This window comes from Gossypium hirsutum, chromosome D05 (assembly GCF_007990345.1).
Source record: "Gossypium hirsutum isolate 1008001.06 chromosome D05, Gossypium_hirsutum_v2.1, whole genome shotgun sequence".
NCBI lineage: Eukaryota > Viridiplantae > Streptophyta > Magnoliopsida > Malvales > Malvaceae > Gossypium > Gossypium hirsutum.
In genome coordinates, this window is record NC_053441.1 from 4525029 (window position 1) to 4553028 (window position 28000).

Here is a 28000-nt window from a genome sequence, read left to right on the forward strand (position 1 = left end):
GCACGGCGGCTGGTCGAAGATAATGTGGTTTACAAAGTCTCAGCAAATGTAAGGCATTGTTAGCCAACTCTAACTTAGTTGGCTTAATCCCTTTGGACCACATTGATCTTTACATTCGATTTTAAAAAAAATAAGAGATTGAAAAAAATAAGAGATTTGGTGGATGATGTTTTTGCATTGTAAATCTCGATTCATCAAGAGATTGGGTTTTGATTTTGGTCAAACCATCCATGGAAAATTAGAAAATAAAAGTTAAAAATTTGTAATATTTAAACCCTAATACCCTATCCCACAATTAGCGGGTGTCAGAAGCGACGACGACGACAGCCATATTAGGGATATTTTGGTCATTAGTCAATTTGAAGCACTTTCTCGTTTTATGTCAGACGTCCTCGATAAAGGATACTTTCATTTCACCGCCCTATTTCTCTTTCCAATTTTCCTCCTTTTTCATCGTTTTATTTTTCTCTTTTTTCCCCTTCTTCTTTAGTCGCACGGCGCCTAGTTGTGTTTTTCTTTTTGTTCTTTTAACTAGTTCGTCTGTAATTTATTTAATTTATTTTTGAAGTTAACTTCAAGGATTTCTTTGTGAGTCTTGCTTTCTCTTTTTCTCGATTATTTTTTCTTATATTTGTTCATAATGGTATACTTGGAAAGTTTTTACTTTCCTTTTTCTTTTTTGCATTTAAATTTTGCTTTGTCTTTTTAAAGTTGTCTGATTATTTCACTTTACTGTAAAACTTACGCATTCATCTGGTTTGGTTTTGATGAAGTGAAGTTTGAACAAAGAATTTCCGATCTAGAAGTCCCCTTTTTCCCCCCTCTAATTAGTATTTTCATTACGTTTTAGTGAATGTTTCATTCGTTTAATCGGTCAACTAATGGGACTAAATTGATTTTTAGGATACTGAAAATGTTGACGATTCTTGAATGGAGAAAGCGAATGAATGAATGAATCAAGTTAATAGCCATTTTTGGGGATCCTGTAATATAGCTAGAGAATATTATCAATTTCTATCTAATTTAGTTCTAAAGAGATAAGAACCAGGAAAGGGGAGACTTACTGAAATGATGGTCGGTACTTGATTAGTAGAAGAAGAGATGAAGTTTTGCGGCTTTTGGTAACTTTTAGAAGAGCTGCCTTGATAAAAAAAATTTCGGCTTTGCTTCTAAAGAGCAAGAGCAGAGGCATTTGGCTTGTTGGAATTAAAAGAAAAATGAGGTTAACTTATGCTGTAGAGAAATATTAAGCTTTGAGTGATGCTTTATGGATGAAACTGCTAAATTCTAACTGCATAAGTTGGGGACCTTCAAGGGCATGCATTGAGTATAGTGTGAATTTGTTTCACAGGAAGTAAAACTCGGATTGGAAGGATTCGATGGTCTGAAAATTTTTGGCCAAATTGGTGTTGGAATCTTTTAAAACAATTTGAGACACAGCATACGATTATATTTCTTCTTGACATTATAAACCTGATTGGTCTTAAGAGACATAGTTCTTGTGCTTCCTCAATCTATTCGCATGATTAGAACTTTGGCCAAAGACCTTGCAATATTCTGGCACTGTAGCTGCTTAACTGCTGGAGCTTGACTGATTGTCCAAGCAACTGTACTAATTTTTTCTTACTTGATTGAATTGTTTCTTTTTGGTTTGCAGGATGTATTTGTATACTCCATTGTAGAAAATGTTTGATTGTGGTTATAAAGCTCAGTATATGAGTGGGCAGAGGGAGAAATTTGTCAGGTATTGAAAGCAGTATTATAGATGTTCTTTTCTCCACTTCTTTCTCTCCTTCGGTCACAGTTAAAGGCTAATATGCTGCCGCTGCTCTTGGACGTTCCTTCTTCTTTTAATGAGCGAAGGCATAATCTTCTAGTTTCCTTTCTATGTTCTTCAGGTTGGATGACTTGGACTCTAGATTATCATCATCCTCTGATACAGGATTGAAAAAATGTGGGTTTAACATTGATGGATTAGGTCGCTCTGGCCATGCAAACAATACAACATCAAGATCTTTCAAGAGAGGGATCAGAAAGGGATCTGAAGGGCTTAAGTCAATTGGTCGCTCACTTGGATTTGGGGTTTCACGAGTTGTATTTCCAGAGGATCTTAAAGTTTCAGAGAAGAAGATTTTTGATCCTCAGGATAAATTCCTCTTGCTATGCAACAAATTATTTTTCATATCTTGTATTCTGGCAGTATCAGTGGACCCTCTATTTTTTTATCTTCCAGTTATTAACGATTTGCAAAAGTGTCTAACTATTGATAGAAAATTAGCAGTCACTGCAACGACTCTGCGGACCATTATAGATGCTTTCTTTCTTATACGCATGGCCCTCCAGTTTCGTACAGCTTACATTGCTCCATCATCTCGGGTTTTTGGACGAGGTGAACTTGTGATAGATCCTGCACAAATAGCCAAGCGGTACTTGCAGCGATATTTCATCATTGATTTTCTTGCGGTGGCTCCATTACCACAGGTTTGAAAGTTTCTTTCCCAAGTATTCAATAGCTGATGGCTGCATATTTTCGCTTGTTCTAATGTATCTAGCTCTCTTGTTATTGTGATATATAAACTTTTTTTTTCTTCTATTGTATCCTTGTTTTGTGTGCCACTGTTGTATTTCTTTATGAGTTCTGTGGGTGATAAATATGTCTAATGCTGTAGAGTTGTTCCCTTCATTCTTCTTGTTTTACCCAGTTGACCCTAAACCCTAAACTTTCTTGCTATAAAGGCTTCAACTTTTTTCTCATTGATACCCTCTTTACTGCATGTAAATCTATCATTTGAAGTGTGAAACACATGAGCATTTTTTGGTTTATTTTTCATGGAACATATGTGCTCTGCATTTTTTTTTAAGTATGGAGCAAATAATGTCAATGAGCTATCATTGTTGCATGGCATCCTAGTTGCAACTTGGCTGGTCAGAAAATCTACAGCTTTCTCATTTTTTTTGCTCATAAATGCAGATTGTTGTTTGGCGATTTCTTCAAAGTTCCAATGGTTCAGATGTACTAGCAACAAAACAGGCCTTGTTTTTTGTTGTCTTGCTTCAGTACATCCCTAGGTTTCTTAGAGTTCTACCCTTGACATCAGAAATGAAAAGAACAGCAGGTGTCTTTGCTGAAACTGCATGGGCTGGAGCTGCATATTATTTGCTATTATATATGCTTTGCAGTCATGTAAGTGTTTTTGTCTTTATTGAACTAGTTAAACTTGTTAACTATTCTCTTCCCTATTTGTTATGATGCTGTCTGAACCTTGTTCTTCGGCAATGAATCTTACTTGTGGAATCATGTTTTGATCTGTATTTTTGTTGGATGAATGATTCAGATAGTAGGGGCATTCTGGTACTTGGTAGCTGTAGAGCGAAATGATACATGCTGGCAGAATGCATGCAAGGATATTGGTAGTGACTGCAATAAAGATTTCTTGTATTGTGGGAATCAGCAAATGAAAGGTTACAACATATGGAAGGGCATGCGAGATTCTGTTCTTAATGAGAAGTGCCCAGCGGATGAAAATGATGATAATCCTCCATTTGATTTTGGAATCTTCACCCAGGCTTTATCATCTGGCATTGTTTCATCAACTAAATTCTTTTCCAAATACTTGTACTGTTTGTGGTGGGGTCTACAGAATTTGAGGTGTGTAAACATGTTCTTCTTAACTGCTGATCAAGAGATACAAAATAATAAAAAGAAAAGAGCAGTGGCTTCTGTTATGTGATATTTCGGAGGATATGCTTATTTATACTACAACAGATAATTGCATTTGTATGAAATATCAATAATTAGAAGGTGGCAAAGTTTATTTGTGGTTTTGCATTGAATAATCTTTCCAAAACTATTTTTTTTTAAAGGGAACTTGCTAGAGACTACTTGGAAAGTTTTCATGAGTGGCACTCTAGGTTATATCTTCTGTTTTCTGTATATCCATTATCTATTAACAGGGAACTGGATGATACAGGAAACATCTATTAGAGACCTACATTGTGACTGCAGTCCTTTGTTCAACTCATAATGTTCTAAAACTTAGAATTGAAGCCACATGTACCCACTTTTTCTCATGGATCATGGGTTCTAATAGGCATCTCACAACATTTCTCTTGTATTCATCCTATATTTGCTATTCTACTTTGAAATCTTACCTTCCTATCTCCTCCAAACTTTTGGCCTTGCTTGACTAAATAAATAAATAAAATGCCTGTTACCCTTTGTGTTTTTAATACTTGATATTTGGTTATTAGATCAGCAAGCCTACTCTCCTTAATGTGATAATTCAGTTATTTGTGATTATACATCCTCTATGCTTGTGTTTGTCATGTTCTGAGCATAACTTTACTTAGCTTTTTCATTTTTTTAGAACTCTTTTCGAAGGTGCCTGTAGTCTGTAGTCTGTAGTGTAGATTGTCGGATGTCTCTGTACCTACACATGTATAAAATATAATCTTGTGCTGGACATTCAAGAAAATCGAAAATATGTTGTATGACAGAAGGCATTGTTAACTATCCATTAAATTTCAGCTAATATATCATGCCAAAATGAATCAATTATGTAAATGATGCATGTGTCTCTCTGATATTTATCTTTTATAAAAACTAAACCATCAATTCCTTTGCAGTACCCTTGGCCAGGGGCTTCAAACTAGTACGTATCCTGGTGAGGTTATATTCTCCATAGCACTTGCAATTTTTGGACTCATCCTCTTTGCACTGCTGATCGGAAACATGCAGGTGAATTTTGGACTTCATCTCATGCTTTATCTAATCAATGACTAAGTTGAGTGAAACTCTTGAAGCACCTGATCGACTGATCCAATGATCTTCTGGAATTGCGGTTGCTTTCATGTTATAAACAGACTTATCTTCAATCTCTTACAATTCGGCTAGAAGAAATGAGGATCAAAAGGCGTGACTCAGAACAGTGGATGCATCATCGGATGCTTCCCCAGGATCTTAGGGAACGGGTAAGACGGTATGACCAATACAAGTGGTTGGAAACACGTGGTGTCGATGAAGAAAACCTGGTTCAGAGCCTTCCAAAGGATCTGAGGAGAGATATCAAGAGGCACCTCTGTCTGGCTTTGGTTAGAAGGGTAAATTCTTTTCCTTTCTCATTTTCACATCTCAGTCATTTGTTTTTCTGTTTTAATTTGGTTTGCGGTGTCTTTTCTATTAGTAGTAGAGAGAAATACAAGTTGTGGATTGTTTGTGCAATACAATACCATGACTGTTATTCCCTAGTAAATTCTCATGATTGTATTATGTATGTAACTTGATTGCTAGTGGGTTATAGTTTTTTAGTGGATTCTGGTAACTAGTCCTAAAATTTGTGTGCTCTTATTTCATGATCTCAGTTCAGTTTATATTTGCATAGCGAATTAGTCTTTATCTTCAACTTTTGTTGTCGTTTTCCAACTGGCCTCCAATAGTTTATTGGTCTGTAATATTTTGTAACTGCCTTACTTCATTTTGTAGGTTCCTTTGTTTGAGAATATGGACGAGAGGTTGCTTGATGCCATTTGTGAACGGCTTAAACCATGCTTGTTTACCGAGAGGACTTACATAGTTCGAGAAGGGGATCCAGTTGATGAGATGCTTTTTATTATTCGTGGCCGCCTTGAGAGTGTAACAACAGATGGTGGGAGGAGTGGGTTTTTCAACCGCAGTTTGCTGAAAGAAGGAGATTTCTGTGGAGAGGAACTTCTAACTTGGGCATTGGACCCCAAATCCGGTGCTAACCTTCCAACATCTACTCGGACAGTGAAGGCTTTGACTGAGGTTGAGGCTTTTGCCCTTATAGCTGAGGAGTTAAAATTTGTGGCAAGTCAATTCAGGCGTCTTCACAGTAGACAGGTGCAACACACATTCCGTTTTCATTCACAGCAGTGGAGGACCTGGGCAGCTTGCTTTATCCAAGCTGCTTGGCGGCGTTATTCCAAGAGGAAGATTATGGAACTGCGTAGGAAGGAAGAAGTGGAAGCAGAAGGCTCAGATGGAAATCGTAGTAACAGTGGTGGAGGTTCATACAGCCTTGGTGCCACTTTCTTGGCTTCTAAGTTTGCAGCAAATGCTCTTCGTGGCATTCATCGAAACCGGAATGCTAAGAGTGCCAAGGAGCTGGTGAAGCTACAGAAGCCTCCTGAGCCTGACTTCGCTGCTGAAGATGCAGATAGATACGTTACCGCTAATTTTTGAGAGTTAAAATACTGTTAGTTTCTTCTAATTGTACTTTGCTTGAAGATTAAAAACAATGTATAATACAAACACACTCCAGTTCGGAATTGCAATTGGAAAGCTTGATGGAAGAAATGTCAAAGCTTGCTTGCTGCATTAAGACAACGAATTCCCATATTTACTTCCCATTTCCTGAGCCAGATATAGCATAGAATATTCAGGCCCATAATTTCGTTCCAATTGTCTCTACAAGTTGCAGTGTGATGAAACATATGTTCAGACTTTGGTGACCTGTACCAGACGGAACTTTTGCTAATGAAAAAATCGTTTCCAATGTTTGATGATGATTGGATTCTTTGTAAATTTCAGGAGTGAGTTCAGGGGCGGTCTTGGTCTTCCTTCCAAGTGATATACTTTTCAACAGTTTGATGTAGGTCCCGAAACAAATATCAATGGTCAGTCAACACCCTAGTTGACGAAAAAGCTTGATAGTTGACATGACATGAAAACGCTTCTTCAGGGAGACCCAAAAGTAACAATGACTTGGACTGTTGCTAGCGATTGGAAAATTCTTGAATGGAACGAGTAGGATATGAAACACCTGGCCACCAGCATACTTTTCAACCCCAATAAACACGAAGAAATGCGGAACACAAAAGTACGTTAGCTATAAATGTAATACTTAGTCTATCGTTATAATCACTGTCTGAGCCACTAGTTTCCCTTTAAAGTTGAGCGTAACCAATACTTGCCCTTACAGATTTAAGCTATGCTATTTTTTATCAACAAACTAGCCTTTTCATCATTCAAGGTCTTCTTCTTCAGCCTGCTTCTGGTTTCTTCTTTCCATGTCTTTGATTCTGTTTCAGGAACTTTTAGAGAAGAAGCATCAACAAGACAGAAGGAACCGAATGCTCTTCTAAAATGGAAGGCTAGTCTTGATAATCAAAGTCAATCCTCCCTCTCTTCTTGGGATGGAAATGGCCACTGTAACTGGACTGGGATAATTTGTGACAAGTCTAGAAGAGTCCACCAGTTAAACCTTTCAAGGTTCGGTTTGAAAGGTATACTTCATGGTTTTAGCTTCTCTTCTTTCCCCAAACTTAATGTTATTGATCTCAGCTCCAATTATCTCAGGGGAACCATCCCATCAGGTGTTGGTAATCTATCTAGATTAACATACCTGGACTTGTCGTCCAATAATCTCTCTGGATATATTCCCTTTGAAATAGGAAAGTTAAGGTCTATTTCAGAGCTTTATCTGGAAAGTAACATCCTAACAGGTTCGATCCCTCCTTCCATAGGAAACCTGACAGACCTGTCTTTTCTCTACTTACACAAAAACAAGCTCTCTGGTTCTATACCTCAACAAATTGGAATGTTGAAGTCCCTGTATAAACTTGCACTCTCTGACAATAATCTGGTCGGTTCTCTCCCTCCCTCTATTGGAAACTTAAGCAACTTATCTGTTCTTCGCCTTTATAACAATAAAATTTTGGGATCCATACCAAAAGAAATTGGAATGCTGGGTTCCCTTGAAGGGATTAATTTGTCCAATAATAGTCTTAGTGGTGAAATTCCTGCTTCTATAGGAAACCTGACCAAAGTAAATAGTCTCTACCTTTCTGCTAACAACTTTCATGGTTCGATTCCTCAAGAGATCGGAAAAATGAGATCTCTCATTGACCTTGAATTGGCAAACGCAAATCTCTCGGGTTTAATCCCTGCTTCTATAGGAAACTTGAAAAACCTGTCATATCTTTACCTTCATCTTAATGCACTATCAGGATTTATTCCTTCTAGTATTGGAAACTTGACCAATCTCATTGACCTATTCCTGCACTGTAATAAGTTACAGGGCTTGATTCCTTGGGAATTAGGTAAACTCGAATCCCTTCATCAGCTAATACTGTTCAACAACAGTCTCAGTGGTTTCATTCCAGAAGAGATGAACAATCTTACAAGTTTGGTAGCTTTTGAAGTCTCTGAAAACTACTTGATTGGCCATTTACCACAACAGGTGTGCCTTGGCGGAGTACTGGAAAGTTTTACTGCCCATGACAATTATTTCACAGGTCCAATCCCCAAGAGTTTGAAGAACTGTACCAGCCTATACAGAGTTCGGCTTGACCACAATCAACTTATCGGGAATGTATCTGAAGATTTCGGCATATACCCGAACTTGAACTATCTTGATCTGAGTGGAAATAAATTGATTGGTGAGCTATCATCGAAATGGGGTCAGTGCCACAATCTGACAAGCCTAAGGATCTCTAACAATAATCTCTCTGGTGAACTACCCTCAGAACTTGGAAAGGCAACTCAGCTACGAGTATGTGACCTTTCTTTAAATCATCTAACTGGAGGCATTCCAAAGGCACTAGGAGAGCTAAAATTGTTGTTCAACTTAATGCTGAATGATAATCATCTGTCAGGAAGTATTCCTTCTGAAATGGGAATGCTATCTAGTCTTGTTCATCTTAACTTGGCGGCAAACAACTTAAATGGCTCCATTCCAATATGGTTGAGGCAGTGTGAAAATCTCTTGGAACTGAATTTGAGTGTCAATAGATTGAGTGGAGGAATTCCTTCTGAGGTTGGCAGCTTGTCTTTTCTTCAAATTCTTGATCTCAGTCAGAATTTTCTGATAGGTAAAATACCGAAGGCAGTTGGGAACTTGAAATCTTTAGAAAAGCTGAACCTCTCTCACAATAAGCTCTTCGGTTTTTTTCCCTCAACTTTTGATGATATGTTAAGCTTAACATCTGTTGATGTATCTGACAATCAGTTGGAGGGTCCTCTTCCAGACAACAAGGCCTTTCGAGAGGCTTCATTTGAGGCTTTCAGAAACAACAAAGGCTTGTGCGGCAATATCACAGGTTTGGAAGTATGTTCTTCAAAATTAAGCAGTAATGTTGATCGGAAAAAGAATAGCAAAATTGTGATTGCAACTGTAGCCCCTATTTTATTCACACTGCTTCTTGTATTTGTTGTCTTTTGGATTCTTTCTTCTTCAAAACGAAGAGAAAGGAATACCGAGAACACACCAAGGGTAGTAGCAAGTGATTCTCTGTTTGAAATTTGCAACTATGATGACAAAATGTATGAAAACATAGTTGAAGCAACTGAAGAATTTGACTCCAAATACTGCATTGGAGTTGGGGGATATGGAACTGTTTACAGGGCAGAATTGTCTGATGGTCAAATTGTTGCTGTGAAAAAACTTCACCCACTTCCAGAAGGTGGGTTGGGAGATCAGAAAGCTTTCAACAGCGAGATTCGGGCCTTGACTGAAATACGCCATCGCAATATTCTGAAACTTTATGGTTTCTGTTCCCATCCCCAACACTTGATTTTGGTATATGAGTTCTTGGAAGGGGGAAGCCTGGAGAAGATACTGAGGATTGATGAACAAGCAATGGAATTTGATTGGATTAAGAGGGTAAATGTTGTTAAAGGCATGGCTAATGCTGTGGCCTATATGCACCATGACTGCTCCCCTCCTATGGTCCATCGTGACATTTCAAGCAAGAACATTCTGCTAGATTCAGAATATGAGGCTCACGTTGCAGACTTTGGCGCTGCCCGGCTTCTTAAGCCTGATTCATCCAATTGGACCTCATTTAAAGGCACTTTTGGTTACACTGCTCCAGGTATGCTTTGTTTTCATTTTTTAAGCTACAATTGTTGATAAAGTCAATTGTTAAACACAAGCTGAAGTCATAACCATGCACTTGAGCTCGCTTTTTCTTTTGTAGAGCTTGCTTACACCATGCAAGTGAATGAAAAATGTGATGTATTTAGCTTTGGAGTGGTGACACTGGAAACGCTTATGGGAAGGCATCCTGGGGATATAATATCTTTTCTGTCATCATCAGTTTCTTCACTCACACCATCATGTTCATCATCAGCACCCTTCAATCAGTTACTACTGAAGGCTCTGTTAGACCAGCGTCTTCCATCTCCTAGGGAACAAATAGCAGCGGAAGTGGTCTCCGTTGTAAAACTTGCATCTCTATGCCTACATGCCACCCCACAATCTCGACCAAGTATGGAACAAGTTTCTCAGGAGCTGTCAACTCAGAATCCACCCTTGGTGAAGCAGTTTCACACAATAACAATAGGCCAACTGTTTGATTCCAGCTGTTATACATCCTGAAGCCTGGCATGAAATACTCCCTCTCTTTTTTGGTTCTGTTCTGATTCTGAATTTTCTTGATTTCCCATGTTTTTATCACTTAATGTTCCAGTTAGTTTGTATTATCCATGTCTCAATTGGATTTGTCTGAATCCTAGAAGACATCGACCAAAAAATAAATGGTTAGCATACTGACAATTTTTTGTCATTTGCTCTAGTTTTATGTTAGATATATATTTTTAATCTCTTGATTGATTATATATTTATCTGTGCTTTCACTTTAATGGTTTTTTTTATTTGGTCTGTAAATAATTCTTGCCTCTTGCTCACTTGTATTTTTGCCCAAAGTCTTATGGCGTTATAGTAATAAGCATTTTCAAAGTTAAAAATATTTTCATGGTTTTGGATTAACTTTAATTAAAATAATTAATTATAAGGATTTTTGTAATTAATGTGTTGGATTAATGAATCTTATGTTTGTATTTTGTTGGTAATTGTGTTGAAAAGTGATTAAAGTCTTCATGTCAACTTTCCTAAGGTGACTTGGATTAAAATCATAAATAATGTTGGGTTTATATAACTTTTGGTGGGGTGTTTTCATTCAGTTAGGACATTCTTAAATTTTTAACGATTTAATATTTTTTATATGCTTTATCATTGAATTATTGATATTTGTTAAAATTAATAATTGATAATATAAATAATTCTAGTCCAAACTTTTACTTAAATAGTTATAATAGTTTGTAAAATATACTTCAGTATATATTGAAATTGATAATTGTAATCAATTATGTATATTTTTTTATTTTTTTAAATTGATAATTATATTTAGTTCCAATGGTTCAGCAGTACTAGCAACAAAACAGGCCTTGTTTTTTTGTTGTCTTGCTTCAGTATATCCCTATTTTTCTTAGAGTTCTACCTTTGACATCAAATGAAAAGAACGGCAGTGTCTTTATTGAAACTGCATGGGCTGGAGCTGCATATTATTTGCTATTATATATGCTTTGCAGTCATGTAAGCTTTGTGTCTTTATTTCACTAGTTAAACTTGTCAATTATTCTCCTCCCTGTTGCTTTTGATGCTGTCTGAACCCTGTCCTTCGGCAAAGAAGCTTACTTGTAGAATCATGTTTTGATGTGTGTTTTTGTTGGATGGATGATTCAGATAGTAGGGGCATTCTGGTACCTGGTAGCTGTAGAGCGAAATGATAGTGCTGGCACAACGCTTGTAAGGATATTGGTAGTGATTGCAATTACTGTGGGAATCAGCAGATGAAAGGTTACGACATATGGAAGGGCATGCGAGATTCTGTTCTTAATGAAAAGTGCCTAGCTAATGAAAATTATGATAATCCTCCATTTGATTTTGGAGTCTTCACACAAACTTTATCATCTGGTATCGTTTCATCAACTAAACTCTTTTCCAAATACTTGTACTGTTTGTGGTGGGGCTTTACAGAATTTGAGGTGAGAAAACATGTTCCTCCAAACTGTTGATTGAGAGATATAAAATAAGAAAAGAAAATAGCAGTGGATTCTGCCATGCGATATTTTGGAGGATATAATGTTTATACTAACACAAATAATTGCATTCGTATGAAACATCAATAACTAGCAGATGGCGAGTCAATTCAGGCGTTTTCACAGTAGACAGGTGCAACATACAGTGGAGGACCTGGGCAGCTCGGTTTATCCGAGCTGCTTGGCGGCGTTATTCCAAGAGAAAGATTATGGAACTGCATAGGAAGGAAGAAGAGGAAGCAGAAGGGTCAGATGGATACCGCACTAGCAGTGGTGGAGGTTCATACAGCCTTGGTGCCAGTTTCTTAGCTTCGAAGTTTGCAGCAAATTCGCTTCGTGGTATTCATCGAAACTAGAATGATAAGAGTGCCAAGGAGCTGGTGAAGCTACAGAAGCCTCCCGAGTCTGATTTCTCTGTTGAAGATGCAGATTGATACGTTACCGCTAATTTTGAGAGTTAAAATACTGTTAGTTTCTTCTAATTGTACTTTGCTTGGAAGATTAAAAACAATGTATAACACAAACACACTCCAGTTCGGAATTGCAATTGGAAAGCTTGACGGAAGAAATGGCAAGACTGTAAAAGCTTGCTTGCTGCATTACGACAATGAATTCCCATATTTATTACCCATTTCCTAAGCCAGTTATAGCATAGAATATTCAGGCCCATAATTTAGTTCCAATTGTCTCTACAAGTTGCAGTGTGATGGTGATGAAACAAATGTTCAGACTTCGGTGACCTGTACCAGAAGGAATTTTTTCTAATGAACAAACCGATCCCAATGTCTGGTGGCGATTGGATTGTTAGAAAATTTCAGGAGTCGGTTCAGGGGCGGTTTTGTGGCTTGGTCTTCCTTTCAAGCTATCAACAGTTGGATGTAGGTCCAGAAACAAATATTAATGGTCAGTCAACACCCTAGTTCACGAAAACGCTTGACAGTTGACATGACATAACGCTTCTTCAGGGAGACCCAAAACTAACAATGATTTGGACTGTTCCAAGCGATTGGAAAATTCTTGAATGGAACGAGTAGGAGATGAAACACCTGGCCACCAGCATACTTTTCAACCCCAATAAACACGAAGGCATGCGGAACACAAAAGTACATTAGCTATAAATGTAATACTTAGTCTATCTTTATATCACTGTCTGAGCCACTAGTTTCCCTTTAAAGTTGAGCGTAACCAATACTTGCCCTTACAGATTTAAGCTATGCTATTTTTTATCAACAAACTAGCCTCTTCATCATTCAGGGTCTTCTTCTTCAGCCTGCTTTTGGTTTCTTCTTTCCATGTCTTTAATTCTGTTTCAGGAACTTTTAGAGAAGAAGCATCGACAAGACAGAACGAACCGAATGCTCTTCTAAAATGGAAGGCTAGTCTTGATAATCAAAGTCAATCCTCCCTCTCTTCTTGGGATGGAAATGGCCACTGTAACTGGACTGGGATAATTTGTGACAAGTATAGAAGAGTCCACCAGTTAAACCTTTCAAGGTTCGGTTTGAAAGGTAAACTTCATGGTTTTAGCTTCTCTTCTTTCCCCAAACTTAGAGTGCGTTTGCTTCGCTGTATTGGATTAGAGGTGTAATAGCAAATCAACTGTTTGGTTGAATGTAATGGAATAGAGGCGTAATAGTAATCTTGTGTTTGATTGAATGGAATAGAGGTGTAATAGCATAATGGAAAAAACTAAATTGACTAGAATACCCTTAGCATAAATTTGTTTTGGTAAATGATTATTGTTATTGTTATTTAAATTTTAATAAGATTATTATTATCAATAATAAATATTTTAATCATATTTAAACATAATTATTATTAAATATATTTTAATTAAAATATATAATTTAATAAAATTCTTAATAATTAGCAGAAATTTGTTTTGGTAAATTATTAAATATAGTTATTGTTAAATATTGTTATTGTTATTTAATATATAATAAATATTGTTAATAATTAATATATAAGTATTGTTATTAGCGGAAATTTATATTAAATATTGTTATTGTTATTTAAATTTTAATAAGATTATTAATATCAATAATAAATAATTTAATCATATTTAAACATAATTATTATTAAATATATTATAATTAAAATATATAATTTAATAAAATTCTTAATAATTAATATTCTTATATGAATTTACTCAAATCATAATATATGATACTATAAATGAAAATTTGAAATAATTAATATTAAATATATTTTAATTAAAATATATGATTACATAAAATTTAAAATAATTATAACTAATAAATTATATTTTATGAATTTGTATAATTTAAAATAATAATTATTACATATAATTTAATAATTAATATTAAATTTCATAAAATTCTTGATAATAAATTTTCTTATATGAATTTATACAATTTAAAATAATTAATATTAAATATAATTTCATAAAATTCTTACTAATAAGATGTTCTTATATCAATTTACTAAAATCAATATATAACTTGAGAATTATATTCTGCATAAACATAATTAACTTATATTAAGAAAGGGTTGGATGAAAATGAAATTGTACATCATAATCCATATGTTATATAGTTTTACAACATCAAAAAGTTTGAACATTGATATTTAATGGTGAGAAAGAAATCTTCTGACCCATTCCAATCGGGCAACAGAAGGTAAACTAAAGAAAACGATCATTTGAGTTGGATGATCGGGAATTTTACTCAAAGCATCATACCACTGATCGTCGGTTAAACCTTCAATTGACCATAAAGCTGAATATAAATTTGAAGCTTTCTCTTCCATCTTTTGATGTTCTTCTGACCTCTGCTGAACTACCACCTCGGAGGCAATACACCTACTGATTTGATCGCCAACAGCTTGGATTTTTTCCCCCAACAAAGTGGCAACCTCATCAAATGAAGAATACACATTATCACGAGCATCAGATTTTTTCTTTCTCTTGTTTGAAGATGAGGAACCCCCTTGGTCTTTATATCCTCGTGAATCTGTACCAGAAACATCCATGTCGTCTAAAGAGACGTCGGCTTCGCAGTCATAGAATGTGTTTCTCTCTTCATTCATATCTGTAGTACGTTCATCCTCAGCATGTATTTCTTCAAGAACATCAGCAGCTATTTGAGCGTCTTTCCCAGTCACCCGATCTCTTGCGTATATGGCAGTAAGCTGGTTGTAGTAAGGGAAAGAACGATGTCTGAACTGAGAGGCTTCTTTGTGACTAAAAAAATGAGGAAATCATATTAGTTATAAGTTTTGTAAAAAAACAAATAAATACTTGAAATACATTTTACCTTTACATAGGATTCCCAAACTGCATCTTCAGCAACAACGAGCTGCCTATGCTCGTCCCAACCAAAACCGCTGTTGTTTTGGCCATTAAGCATGTCGTAGACGACTGACCATTCCCTTTTTAGGCACCTAATCTGAGATTCAATATTTGGCTTCGCCTTCAACATTGCTCTTGGTAAAGCCTTTTCTAGCATCTTTTCTAGCTCGTTCAAATAACCGGCCTTGAACCCGGTATCAGCATTAAATGTTCCTACATTGTGCAAATCCACCATGCAAGAAACTAATGCTACATCTTCTTTTGGAATCCATTTTCTTTTGCTTCCTAGAGAAGCTTGAGAAGAAGCATGTGATTGTGGAACACCTGACATAATTATCTTAAGAAAAAAAAACAAATTAACATTATTTACTATATTTAATATCATGAATCAAAAGGTGAACAATTTATAATATTATATCGTTGGTTCAATATCATGAATCAAAAGCTCAATACTAAATTATTTAAAATAACACATGCTGAATGAAAAGATAATTGAATTATAATTCAACAAAGTTTAGTAGAATACAGAATTATAACACAAAGTTTAGTACAAAGTTTCATAAACTAGATACATAAAATAACATCAACAAATTAATTGTAACTCAATTTGTCCCTAAACCTAACTAATTTCTAGATGCTTGCCATTCATCGAACATTTGGTTGGCTAGATCCATCCTCCAAGTAGCCCAAGCATCCGATGGATGAATATTTGTGATATTCGGTTCATCGTCATCCACCACATTAGTAGGTAATCCTTCTCCCACCTCCGCTTCAATGGGATCAATACTCATATGGGTTCGAATAAAATTATGGAGCAAACAACATGCAATAATAATTCTATTGTGCACCATTACAGGATAAAACGATGGACTCCTAAGTATTCCCCATCTAAGTTTTAATAAGCCAAAGCATCTTTCAATGACATTACGTGCTGAGGCATGTTTCATATTAAAAAACTCTTGCGGAGAACTTGGCTGATAACCCTGACGCCACTCGTTCAAATGATATCGCTGTCCTCTAAATGGTGCAAGAAATCCCTCACAATTTGTGTATCCAGCATCAACTAGATAATAACAACCTATAAAATAAATTTTTTAATAAATGATTAATTCAGCACACAAAGTTTGATCTTAATGAATAATTCAAATTCCTCTAACTATACACTTTATCATGAGGAACTTTTAGTCCATGTGTTCTACTAATGGCATCTCGGAGCACCTGTCCATCGGCAACTGAACCTTCCCAACCAGGAAGAACATAAACAAATTGCATCTCAGGTGTACAAACACCTAGCATATTTGTTGCTATGTCACCTTTTCGGGTTCGATATCTAGGTTTATCAACCGTTGGCACCCTAATCTTGATGTGGGTTCCATCAAGAGCACCTAAGCAATTCTATATCACATGATATAAAACCTTGAGTTAGAATACTAATTTAAATCTAAGTCAACTAAATGTTGTACAAGCTATATATAAAACTCAGTCTAATACCTTAAACCATTTCCACCTTGTGTTAGAAGAATCGGTTGTAATTGGCTCCGGCTTTTTAAATAAGACATCTTGTAAGCGTATGACATCATTTAAAACACTATGAAATGCTCTGCTAACAGTTTCCCCGGACCTTCTAAAGTGATGCTTGATAACTCAATTTTTCAGGTGATGGGAGATGATATGTAAAAACATTGCTACTTGCTCATCAACAAGCATGAACCTTGACGACTTCAATCCCCCTATCGATTCTAACATCAACAAGCATGAACCTTGACGACTTCAATCCCCCTATCGATTCTAACATCTCACATAGTTTAAAAAAGGCAGTTCTATTCATCCTAACTTGTTCAATACAAGTCTCGTCACTAGCATATACAAGCCTCTTCACATAATCCCGTTTTACATAAAAATCTAAGGTATAGGACCTAATCCTTGGTCTATAAGTCTGTAGGCTAAGGTTGGCACCCATTCTAAATAAGAACCAAATCGCAATGCTACAGATTTCCAACCATATTGTCAATGCAAGACCAATTCTTTTACGCCTCACACTTTGTGCAATTAAAGGCAGACGAGCCATTACTGCAACATATTAAAATTAGAACACACTATCAATGAATTGAAGTTGCAATTACACATTATCAAATAAAAATAAACAATACAAATTTAGAACACACGAAGCAAACCAATTTTCTACTAAATGATATCGTTGCAACAAAGTTACAGATTTTGGTATGGTAATTAAGGTATCAAAACTTGTTTATTTTGTAAAGCAACAAATTTTTATACTAAAGTTTCCTTATTTTAATATTAAAAATGGGTTCAATAAAATATTAAAGTCATTATTTTAATTATTGATGTAATTATTTAAAATCAAATGAATCAACTAAAAATTTACTAATAATCAAGTGCTTATTTATATAATTTAGCAAAAAATATTATAGAATACAACTTATTTTAAAATATATATTTTATCAAGGAATGTTTAATTTTTTTTTCGAATTTGATTTTCTGAGTTACAAGATCCCATTAGCTATAAGTAATGTATCATTTTATCGATTATATTAGAATTTTAACTTCCACTCTCAGAATAACTTTGATTATTATTATTTATAATTAATAAAATATAAACGTATATATTAAAGATAATGTGACATTAGGAAAACCAAAGAGACAAATTTGTATAATATGGAATCCATTATAAACATAAAAGGCCCTATCTATTTTGTTGATTTTCATTCACTGGCATTCAATATTCATAGTTGAATTATATCAATCACATCTTATTTACATAGAATTAAATGCATGTACATCATGATCCCATTTAATTTCAAATTTATAATATTCTTTCGATTATTTGAAAATCTTAACCAAAATATCCGATATTAACGTTCTAATAAATTACAACTTTACTAGTATATGTTAATGGACTTCAAATATTTTATTTTCATATGGAAATATAGGTCTTCTTTTGCACTTTTTAAAAACTGTTCAAAGAAATTTAAAAAAAAACAACCAATTTACTCATACCTCATATTAGAAAGGACCTTTATAATACTTTTAGTAAAACTTCAACATTCTCGAAGATAAATAAAAATATACTTAAGTTGAATTCAAATAGTTATAAGTTTAAATCGAAATAAACTCCTCGATGTTCGACACAAGCAGTTTATAATCAATTTATAAATTTTTAGCACCGAAATTCGACCGATTTTAATTGGTGTAAATGAAAACATATCATCAATCACATGTTTTGATTTAATCTCCATTTTTGCAAATCAGAAAAATCCAATTTTTTTTTAAGATGATAATAATTATTATTATCTTAATTCACTTAACTCAATTTACTATCAATTATTATTAATAGTGAATTATCAACCAAACGATTTTATCACGTGTATCTCATGTATCTTAGAAACAAACAATGAACATGTCCTGCAAGTAACTCGTTATCGTCACTAGCATATCCATTTTCATTTTCAACTGAGAAAGAAATCAAGAACACATTGTGCAAATTGTTTTCATATTCTACTGACTAACATAAACAAATCAACACAATTTCCAGCAGACAATCAAAACAATTTCCAGCAGCCAATCATACCAATTTCCAGCAGACAATCAAAACAATTTCAGAACAAATCAAGACCAATATCAAAACAAATGCAACAATTTCCAGTTTCATCTTCTAGTCACAAATCAATACAAATCAATAACTTTGTCCAGCAGACTATCAAAACAATTTCCAGAACAAACCAACCAAAATCGCAATCGCCTATAAATTCTTCAAATATGAAGCAAGCAATTTCATATTTCCAATCAAACAGACTGAATTTGAATAGAAAACCATGGTCACACACATTATTTGGGGTCCACTATCATCTCTTGTTATGGCAAGAGACAACCTATTGTGCCACGATCAAGCACAAAGGCCGAATACAGGGCAATAGTAACGGAAGCACGAGATATACATATGGTAAGTATAGTATAATTGAAATGTCTAAAGCAGCATGTTACTATGCAGTTAAGTTGTATTGCAACAACCAATTGGTAATACAACTAGACCCTAATCTAGCTTTTGATGCATTGATGCACGAATGTAGAATGTAAACATGCACTATCACTATACTCATGAGAAAATACTTAACGATGAAATTAAGATAAAACACATTTGATATAAAAATCAAGTCGCCATTTTATTTATCACTCAAATCAATGGATACAAACTTGAAGAATTTCGTAAGCAACGTAAAATGACCTCAAAATACAATTGTAGTACAAGAGCAAAGGGATTGAAGGGGAGTGTTGCCATCATCACTGACTCTCTATCTCTCTCTACATGCAAATTTTATCATCACATAGTCTATTCATCCAGCATGAAAATCATGATTCAATAAATTGTATGCTTTCTTATCGTTTCTTATCGTTTCTTATGGATTAAAGGTAGTATAGAATAATAATGCTTTATAATGTTTCTTTCATGCAGCACTGTCAAGATCATCCTTAATCAAGATTTAATCAGACAATAGCAAAAATCGATGAAATTATTCCCACCACTGTATCTTCCTGTGCTAAATGATGAAGAACATAATAAACGGAATCAATGACAACAGAGACTGAGATAACAAATAAAGTTTCAATCGTATACATGCACAACAGATGAAGATAAACATCTCTATTACTTCAATGACATACGATGACTCAAAGGGAAATAAACAGAAATTTGAAATAAACAGCAATAGAAACATGCAATCCGGGAAACTAACCTGTACTGACTTGATCGGGGCAGAGTTATATGAAGAACAACCTGTAATCGGAAAAGGGGAAACCGATTAGGTTAACAGTGCAATAATCGATGAAGAAGTCACTACACTAACAAGGCAGTGATTCGAATCTGCTAACATGCAGAAAAAAGCTAAAGACACTACAAGGCAGCCATTGATACTAAGAACATGTTTGCTTGATCTTCTTTATTACCCTTTCAGATCTTCTTTATTTCATTGGATCAACAGTTTGCTTGATAGTATTTCACCAGAGAATGAGCGCTGAGCTATGGGAATGTTTCCCACTATTTTGACTTCTTTTTTCACATTTACTTATTGCTACTGTTTTATACTTTACCTCTGTTGTTTTGCATCAAACCATGAAATTAAAAAAATGGGACTGGACTGATTTACTGGGTTGGTCCAATCAGTTGCTCATTTAGTTTGGTGATCATGTAAGAACCGGATTTTAAATTAACCTATTAAAAATCAAATTGAATCAGTAAAAAGTATATTTTATATATTCTTCCAATTTTTTTATTGAAGAAGATAACCCACTGTTATATTTCAACTCATACTTCATCAGAGTTCAAAAGATCACACCAATTTTATACAGCTTTTCACTACCACTCTCATTCGATTATAAATATTTGCACCAATATCAACTTATAAAATTAAATTAAATAGTTGGGACCCTAACTTCCATGCAAGAAAACATTCATAAAACTAAGGCATAGATTCCTTTGTTACACTAATTACAGAGAGAAAAAGAGAGTTAGAAAAGAAAAGAAAAGAAAAAAGAGAGTTGAAGCGTATTACAGTGATTCCATTCCTTTACCTTTCAGTTGCAGAAACCTGGAGACCCACCAACTGAGAGCAATCGGAGTGACAGAGAGAACAAGAAAAAAAAAAGATCGACTGGTTGAGAAGGGAATCGAAAGAGTGGCAGAGAGAAAAAGAAAAGAAAAGAAAAGAAAAGGAGGGAGCAAATCGGCAGAAAAGAGGCGTAATGGAGTGGGAGCAAATCGGAAGAAAAGAAAAGTAAAGAAACAAGGAAGGAAATCGGATGAAGGAACAGAAGAGAAACAAAGGGGATCGGGGGAGGGTAAATCAGGGAGGTGATGCTGAATCGGTAGCCAATCTGGGCAAAAGAGGGAATAGAAATCGGTGGTTTTCACCGATTAGGAAGGTAACGGATTAAGTGCGTTTTACTAATACACCAAACCAAACGACGTAATACACCCGGATTAGGTGGGGCCCACCAATTAGGGAGCCAATACACCAAACCAAACATGATGTTAATGTTATTGATCTCAGCTCCAATTATCTCAGGGGAACCATCCCATCAGGTGTTGGTAATCTATCTAGATTAACATACCTGGACTTGTCTTCCAATAATCTTTCTGGATATATTCCCTTTGAAATAGGAAAGTTAAGGTCTATTTCAGAGCTTTATCTGGAAAGTAACATCCTAACAGGTTCGATCCCTCCTTCCATAGGAAACCTGACAGACCTGTCTTTTCTCTACTTACACAAAAACAAGCTCTCTGGTTCTATACCTCAACAAATTGGAATGTTGAAGTCCCTGTATAAACTTGCACTCTCTGACAATAATCTGGTCGGTTCTCTCCCTCCCTCTATTGGAAACTTAAGCAACTTATCTGTTCTTCGCCTTTATAACAATAAAATTTCGGGGTCCATACCAAAAGAAATTGAAATGCTGGGTTCCCTTGAAAAGATTAATTTGTCCAATAATAGTCTTAGTGGTGAAATTCCTGCTTCTATAGGAAACCTGACCAAAGTAAATAGTCTCTACCTTTCTGCTAACAACTTTCATGGTTCGATTCCTCAAGAGATCGGAAAAATGAGATCTCTCATTGACCTTGAATTGGCAAACGCAAATCTCTCGGGTTTAATCCCTGCTTCTATAGGAAACTTGAAAAACCTGTCATATCTTTACCTTCATTCTAATGCACTATCAGGATTTATTCCTTCTGGTATTGGAAACTTGACCAATCTCATTGAACTATTCCTGCAATGTAATAAGTTACAGGGCTCGATTCCTTGGGAATTAGGAAAACTCGAATCCCTTCATCAGCTAATACTGTTCAACAACAGTCTCAGTGGTTTCATTCCAGAAGAGATGAACAATCTTACAAGTTTGGTAGCTTTTGATGTCTCTGAAAACTACTTGATTGGCCATTTACCACAACAGGTGTGCCTTGGCGGAGTACTGGAAAGTTTTACTGCCCATGACAATTATTTCACAGGTCCAATCCCCAAGAGCTTGAAGAACTGTACCGGCTTATACAGAGTTCGGCTTGAACACAATCAACTTATTGGGAATGTATCTGAAGATTTCGGCATATACCCAAACTTGGACTATCTTGATCTGAGTGGTAATAAATTGATTGGTGAGCTATCATCGAAATGGGGTCAGTGCCACAATCTAACAAACCTAAGGATCTCTAACAATAATCTCTCTGGTGAACTACCCTCAGAACTTGGAAAGGCAACTCAGCTACGAGTATGTGACCTTTCTTTAAATCATCTAACTGGAGGCATTCCAAAGGCACTAGGAGAGCTAAAATTGTTGTTCAAATTAATGCTGAATGATAATCATCTGTCAGGAAGTATTCCTCCTGAAATGGGAATGCTATCTAGTCTTGTTCATCTTAACTTGGCGGCAAACAACTTAAATGGCTCCATTCCAATATGGTTGAGGCAGTGTGAAAGTCTCTTGGAACTGAACTTGAGTGTCAATAGATTGAGTGGAGGAATTCCTTCTGAGGTTGGCAGCTTGTCTTTTCTTCAAATTCTTGATCTCAGTCAGAATTTTCTGATAGGTAAAATACCGAAGGAAGTTGGGAACTTGAAAACTTTAGAAAAGCTGACCTCTCTCACAATAAGCTCTTCGGTTTTTTTCCCTCAACTTTTGATGATATGTTAAGCTTAACATCTGTTGATGTATCCGACAATCAGTTGGAGGGTCCTATTCCAGACAACAAGGCCTTTCGAGAGGCTTCATTTGAGGCTTTCAGAAACAACAAAGGCTTGTGCGGCAATATCACAAGTTTGGAAGTATGTTCTTCAAAATTAAGCAGTAATGTTGATCGGAAAAAGAATAGCAAAATTGTGATTGCAACTTTAATCCCTATTTTTTTCACACTGCTTCTTGTATTTGTTGTCTTTTGGATTCTTTCTTCTTCAAAACGAAGAGAAAGGAATACCGAGAACACACCAAGGGTAGTAGCTAGTGATAATTTGTTTTCAGTTTGTAACTATGATGGGAAAATGATGTACAAAATCATAGTTGAAGCAACTGAAGAATTTGACTCCAAATACTGCATTGGAGTTGGGGGACATGGAAGTGTTTACAAGGCACAATTGTCTGATGGTCAAATTGTAGCTGTGAAAAAACTTCACCCACTTCCAGAAGGTGGGGTGGGAGATCAGAAAGCTTTCAACAGTGAGATTTGGGCCTTGACTGAAATACGCCATCGCAATATTCTGAAACTTCATGGTTTCTGTTCCTATCCCCAACACTTGGTTTTGGTATACGAGTTCTTGGAAGGGGGAAGCCTGGAGAAGATACTGAGGATTAATGAACAAGCAATGGAATTTGATTGGATTAAGAGGGTAAATGTTGTCAAAGGCATGGCTAATGCTGTGGCCTATATGCACCATGACTGCTCCCCTCCTATTGTCCATCGTGACATTTCAAGCAAGAACATTCTGCTAGATTCAGACTATGAGGCTCACGTTGCAGACTTTGGCGCTGCCCGGCTTCTTAAGCCTGATTCATCCAATTGGACCTCATTTAAAGGCACTTTTGGTTACACTGCTCCAGGTATGCTTTGTTTTCATTTTTTAAGCTACAATTGTTGATAAAGTCAATTGTTAAACACAAGCTGAAGTCATAACCATGCACTTGAGCTCGCTTTTTCTTTTGTAGAGCTTGCTTACACCATGCAAGTGAATGAAAAATGTGATGTATTTAGCTTTGGAGTGGTGACACTGGAAACGCTTATGGGAAGGCATCCTGGGGATATAATATCTTTTCTGTCATCATCAGTTTCTTCACTCACACCATCATGTTCATCATCAGCACCCTTCAATCAGTTACTACTGAAGGCTCTGTTAGACCAGCGTCTTCCATCTCCTAGGGAACAAATAGCAGCGGAAGTGGTCTTTGTTGTAAAACTTGCATCTTTATGCCTACATGCCACTCCACAATCTCGACCAAGTATGCAACAAGTTTCTCAGGAGCTGTCAACTCGGAACCCACCCTCGGTGAAGCAGTTTCACACAATAACAATAAGCCAATTGTTTGATTCCAGCTGTTATACATCCTGAAGCCTGGCATGAAATACTCCCTTTTTTTGGTTCTGTTCAGATTCTGCATTTCCTTGATTTCCCATGTTTTTATCACTTGATGTTCCAATTAGTTTGTATTATCCAAATTGGATTTGTCTGAATCCTAGAAGACATCGACCAAAAAATAAATGGTTAGCATATAGACAGTTGAGACGTATGAATTGATAATTTCTTTTATTATCCTTAAAGGACACAAATTTGGAATTCATTCTTCACAGAATTGCAAGGACTATTATGCGTGTGAATACATGGATCCTTCAATTCTAGAAGAGATTTCTCAACAATCTCTCAAGGGTCTTATACAAAATAGTAATGGAACCAATTAACAAGTAAACATAGCCAACAACCACCATAGAACCTGTATGGAGGTGGCTAAGATAATTAACAATTTCTATGATCAAAGATTCAAAACTGAACCCCAAATGGTAATTCGCCGATTTCCTCTGTTTTGTGTAATCTGAACATCCTTGTAATGAAACAAACTAAATCTTCCTCAAGTTGCAATATCAGATCAATCAATCTTCACAGATGAGTAGATGAGCCTTGTGAACCAGAAGCAAGCATAGAAACCAATTGTACCAGTTAGCACGAAGAATGAGTAAGATATTATCAACATATACCCAAAGTATAAAACCCCAGATACAGCCTTTGTGATCTCAAGCTTTGTAAAGAAGTAGAAGGCAGCATAGAGGAATAAGTAAAATGCTGAAGAACCCGAAGTCAAGTATGATCTCCACCACCATAGGTAATCCTCACTGCATAGCTGGAAGTAGCAGAGTACGACTGTGATCTCGGCACAAGTGATAATAAGAATGACAAAGACAATGAAGAGGAAGCCAAATATGTAATAGAACTGATGCAACCATATTGAAGTGAGGATGAAAAAGAGCTCAATGAAAACAGCCCCGAATGGAAGTATACCCCCAATTAGGATGGAGAAGGCTGGGTTCATGTACCAAGCCTGTTCTGGAATTTGCCTTGGGATCTTATTAGTTTTCACTGGATCCTCAGTTGCTGGCTTCTTAAAACCAAAATAACTACCCACAAAAATGAGTGGTACTGAGATTCCAAACCACAACAATACCAATGCAAACATGGTTCCAAATGGCACCGCCCCTGAAGATTTCTGGCCCCATATCAGAGCATTCAAGACAAAGAAAATGGCAAATACAGTTGCAGGGAACATAAATGCTGTTTTGAGTGTAGTTTTCTTCCATTCTGTTCCCTTGAACAGCTTATAGAGACGAGCTGAGGAATATCCAGCAAACAGGCCCATGAAGACCCAGAGTAGGAGCATGGCTGTCATTAGCCCACCTCTATTTGAGGGGGACAGAAAGCCGAGGAGAGCAAAGATCATCATAACAAGAATCATACCAAAAAATTGAACCCCTGTTCCCACATACACACAGAGTAAGTCAGAATTGGCTGGAGGCCTGAAAACATCCCCATGGACCAGCTTCCACCCTGTCTCCTCCTGGGCTTCTTCTTGGGTTTCAAGTTGGTTATACTTGGAGATATCCCGATAAAGAGTTCGAAGCATGATCATAGCCACCATCCCTGAGAGGAAAAGTACGATCATCAATGAATTAACAATTGAGAACCAATGGATCTGATCATCAGCCATTAGAAGATAGGTATCCCATCGGGATGCCCACTTTATATCACTTTCCTGCAAGATGACAAGAAGTAGCTTGTTGATTAGCCAAACTATAGCAAGTGGCATGGTATTCTCATTTTACAAAGAGAGACACAAGGCCGACCTGGAACTCGACATCATATGTAAATATGATCTCCTTTTTTTCTTCAACCTCTTGAGGAGATTCAGAACTAGTAACAGCACGTTTTGCATGGGGATCACAGGTTGTCAGACGGGTCTTCTCATTCCACTCACCTTCGTATTCATGTTTAACACTGCATTGTACATTCATGAAATTGGTTCGGTAAGAAATGTACAAAATAAAACCAGTGGTAAGAGAGGGTAACAGATATGCCTCCATCATAAAGAATGAAATTTTTTAACCTGAATGGTTTGACCTCAAATCCAACAATCCTTGCAGAGCCTGACAATGGATCCTTGTGATATTTGACTGTAAAAGTCAAGTGATTGTGGATAAAGTGTTTTTCTTCCTTGCTCTACAAGTACGGAAACCAAACCAGCACTGCTTGCATCATCAAATGGGAAAAATGATAAAAAAAAAAAGAGTTCTAAATAGATGCCAAACAATCTAGCACTTACCCCAGCATACTGTCCTCTGAGACCAACATGATATCCATACTGATACACTACAGCATTTTCCTGATCAGGCCTTCTTATAGGAACAACCAATGGAAGGTTATCCAAAATCCTGTTGCAAACATATCATAGATATTACTTACTAAAAGAAGAAAGGGAAAACTACAAATAAGATTATCAAGAATGAGATCCTCACATGTTAACTCGATACTCATCGTTGATCTTCTCCTTGAAAGCCTTTGCAGCTTTTTTATCAAGAATTTTACGACATACAATATTGCACATTTGTGGTTCTCTCATTTTAAACTGTAAACAAATAATCCCTCTCAATCACTGAAAAAACAAGGCCCAGAAAAGAGATATAAAGAAGCGATCTTAGAGTCCAAACGCACCACATAAGGAGAGTTTTCGATACGATCACCACGGAGGACTTCCCCAAGATTCTCTGCACTGTCAACTATATGCTCAGGCCGACAAAAGGGTAGGGAATAATAGGAATAAGGAAGTTGAGTTTTAGTTGAAGTCAGCTTATTCACTTTCACCAACAATGGATCTCCCTGCATAAATACAGAGACAAGAATAGTAAACAAAACTACAATAAACCACCAGTTTGGTTAAAGCAAAGATCCCGTAGACTGATAATTGGGAATGACAGATTCAGTAAGCTTTAATCAACATTCAAATTTCATATATAATCTTCAAATGTTAAGCCAAATTGACCATATAGAACTAAGGGAAAAAAAATAAAAGCTTGAAACTGAACAGACTTAATTTCCAAAGAATCATCGTATCCAAATTCATTAAACCGAAACACCTATTCTAGAGATCATAAAACATAGATCTAAACAAAACCCAATAACAGAACGGAAAATCCAAGTCAACCCAAAGATCCAAAGCACACGATAATGCAAACATTAACTTACATGCATGTGATGAAACTGACCTTTTTGAAATCTTCAGGAGCAACACCAGGGAGGTAGAAACAATGGGCTCGAAGGAAGAAGAGAGCTACCAAAGAGAAGGTCCATGCGACGTCAAACCTATGACCCGCCATGGTTTCTGTCCGGATCTAGAGCCGTTTCCCAGATTCCCACTTTCCAAAGGAATTAAAAAGAAGAAAGAAAAAACCCTTACTTTACTGAGTTGAATTTTCTTGTTTGTGAGGGAAGAAATGAAGAGAAAGTGAAGGACAGAGAGAAGAAAAAGGGTGGTTCGTTGGTAAGCACGAGACGAAAGCCCTGCGGAGAGAGAGCAGTCAGAAACTATACGTTTATAGAGGGACCCCCCCTTCCCTCGTCACCAACCGTCTGATTTTAATTCTCTGATTTCCGATGTACGGTCTTGATTTTCATCAGGTGACCTTGACGGTGACTGTTTGGAGCCATACGGTTTACATATGTTCTTTGTGTTTATGTCAGTCTACTTCTAGAAATGAAAACATGAATAAATTATTATTATTATTGACAAAGGAAGAATTTTCAGATTGAATA

The 28000-nt window shown here is 36.1% G+C and overlaps 5 protein-coding genes across 6 annotated transcripts; 4 read left to right on the forward strand and 1 right to left on the reverse strand.

Moving 5' to 3' along the window:
* The first annotated feature begins 73 nt into the window (after positions 1–73).
* Positions 74–6341, forward strand: LOC107906890 (probable cyclic nucleotide-gated ion channel 5). Of its 2 annotated transcripts, XM_016834033.2 has the most exons (8): positions 276–588; positions 1658–1744; positions 1899–2481; positions 2972–3184; positions 3336–3649; positions 4627–4738; positions 4864–5100; positions 5483–6341. In XM_016834033.2, the coding sequence occupies exons 2-8, from the start codon at positions 1686–1688 to the stop codon at positions 6200–6202; spliced, it is 2238 nt and encodes a 745-aa protein (XP_016689522.1). In that variant the 5' UTR covers positions 276–588; positions 1658–1685; the 3' UTR covers positions 6203–6341. The 2 variants fall into 2 exon arrangements, with proteins under 2 accessions (XP_016689523.1, XP_016689522.1); XM_016834034.2 differs by having other exon boundaries at positions 74–1744.
* A 521-nt stretch (positions 6342–6862) lies between these two features.
* Positions 6863–10562, forward strand: LOC107906889 (MDIS1-interacting receptor like kinase 2). Its single transcript, XM_016834032.2, has 2 exons — positions 6863–9834; positions 9940–10562. Exons 1-2 carry the CDS (start codon positions 6951–6953, stop codon positions 10338–10340), a joined length of 3285 nt encoding a protein of 1094 aa, XP_016689521.2. The 5' UTR covers positions 6863–6950; the 3' UTR covers positions 10341–10562.
* Positions 10563–21473: 10911 nt separating this feature from the next.
* Positions 21474–22776, forward strand: LOC121216726 (probable leucine-rich repeat receptor-like protein kinase At1g35710). Its single transcript, XM_041092128.1, has 2 exons — positions 21474–22691; positions 22747–22776. Exons 1-2 carry the CDS (start codon positions 21474–21476, stop codon positions 22774–22776), a joined length of 1248 nt encoding a protein of 415 aa, XP_040948062.1.
* LOC121217574 (MDIS1-interacting receptor like kinase 2-like) lies at positions 22198–24825 on the forward strand. The gene is made up of 2 exons (XM_041093214.1): positions 22198–23750; positions 23856–24825. Exons 1-2 carry the CDS (start codon positions 22844–22846, stop codon positions 24254–24256), a joined length of 1308 nt encoding a protein of 435 aa, XP_040949148.1. The 5' UTR covers positions 22198–22843; the 3' UTR covers positions 24257–24825.
* LOC107906891 (transmembrane 9 superfamily member 10) lies at positions 24433–27975 on the reverse strand. The gene is made up of 7 exons (XM_041093213.1): positions 27454–27975; positions 26903–27067; positions 26707–26816; positions 26514–26622; positions 26298–26410; positions 26038–26188; positions 24433–25946 (listed from the first exon to the last, which is right to left on the reverse strand). Exons 1-7 carry the CDS (start codon positions 27562–27564, stop codon positions 24789–24791), a joined length of 1917 nt encoding a protein of 638 aa, XP_040949147.1. The 5' UTR covers positions 27565–27975; the 3' UTR covers positions 24433–24788.
* Between the last annotated feature and the right edge of the window lie 25 nt (positions 27976–28000).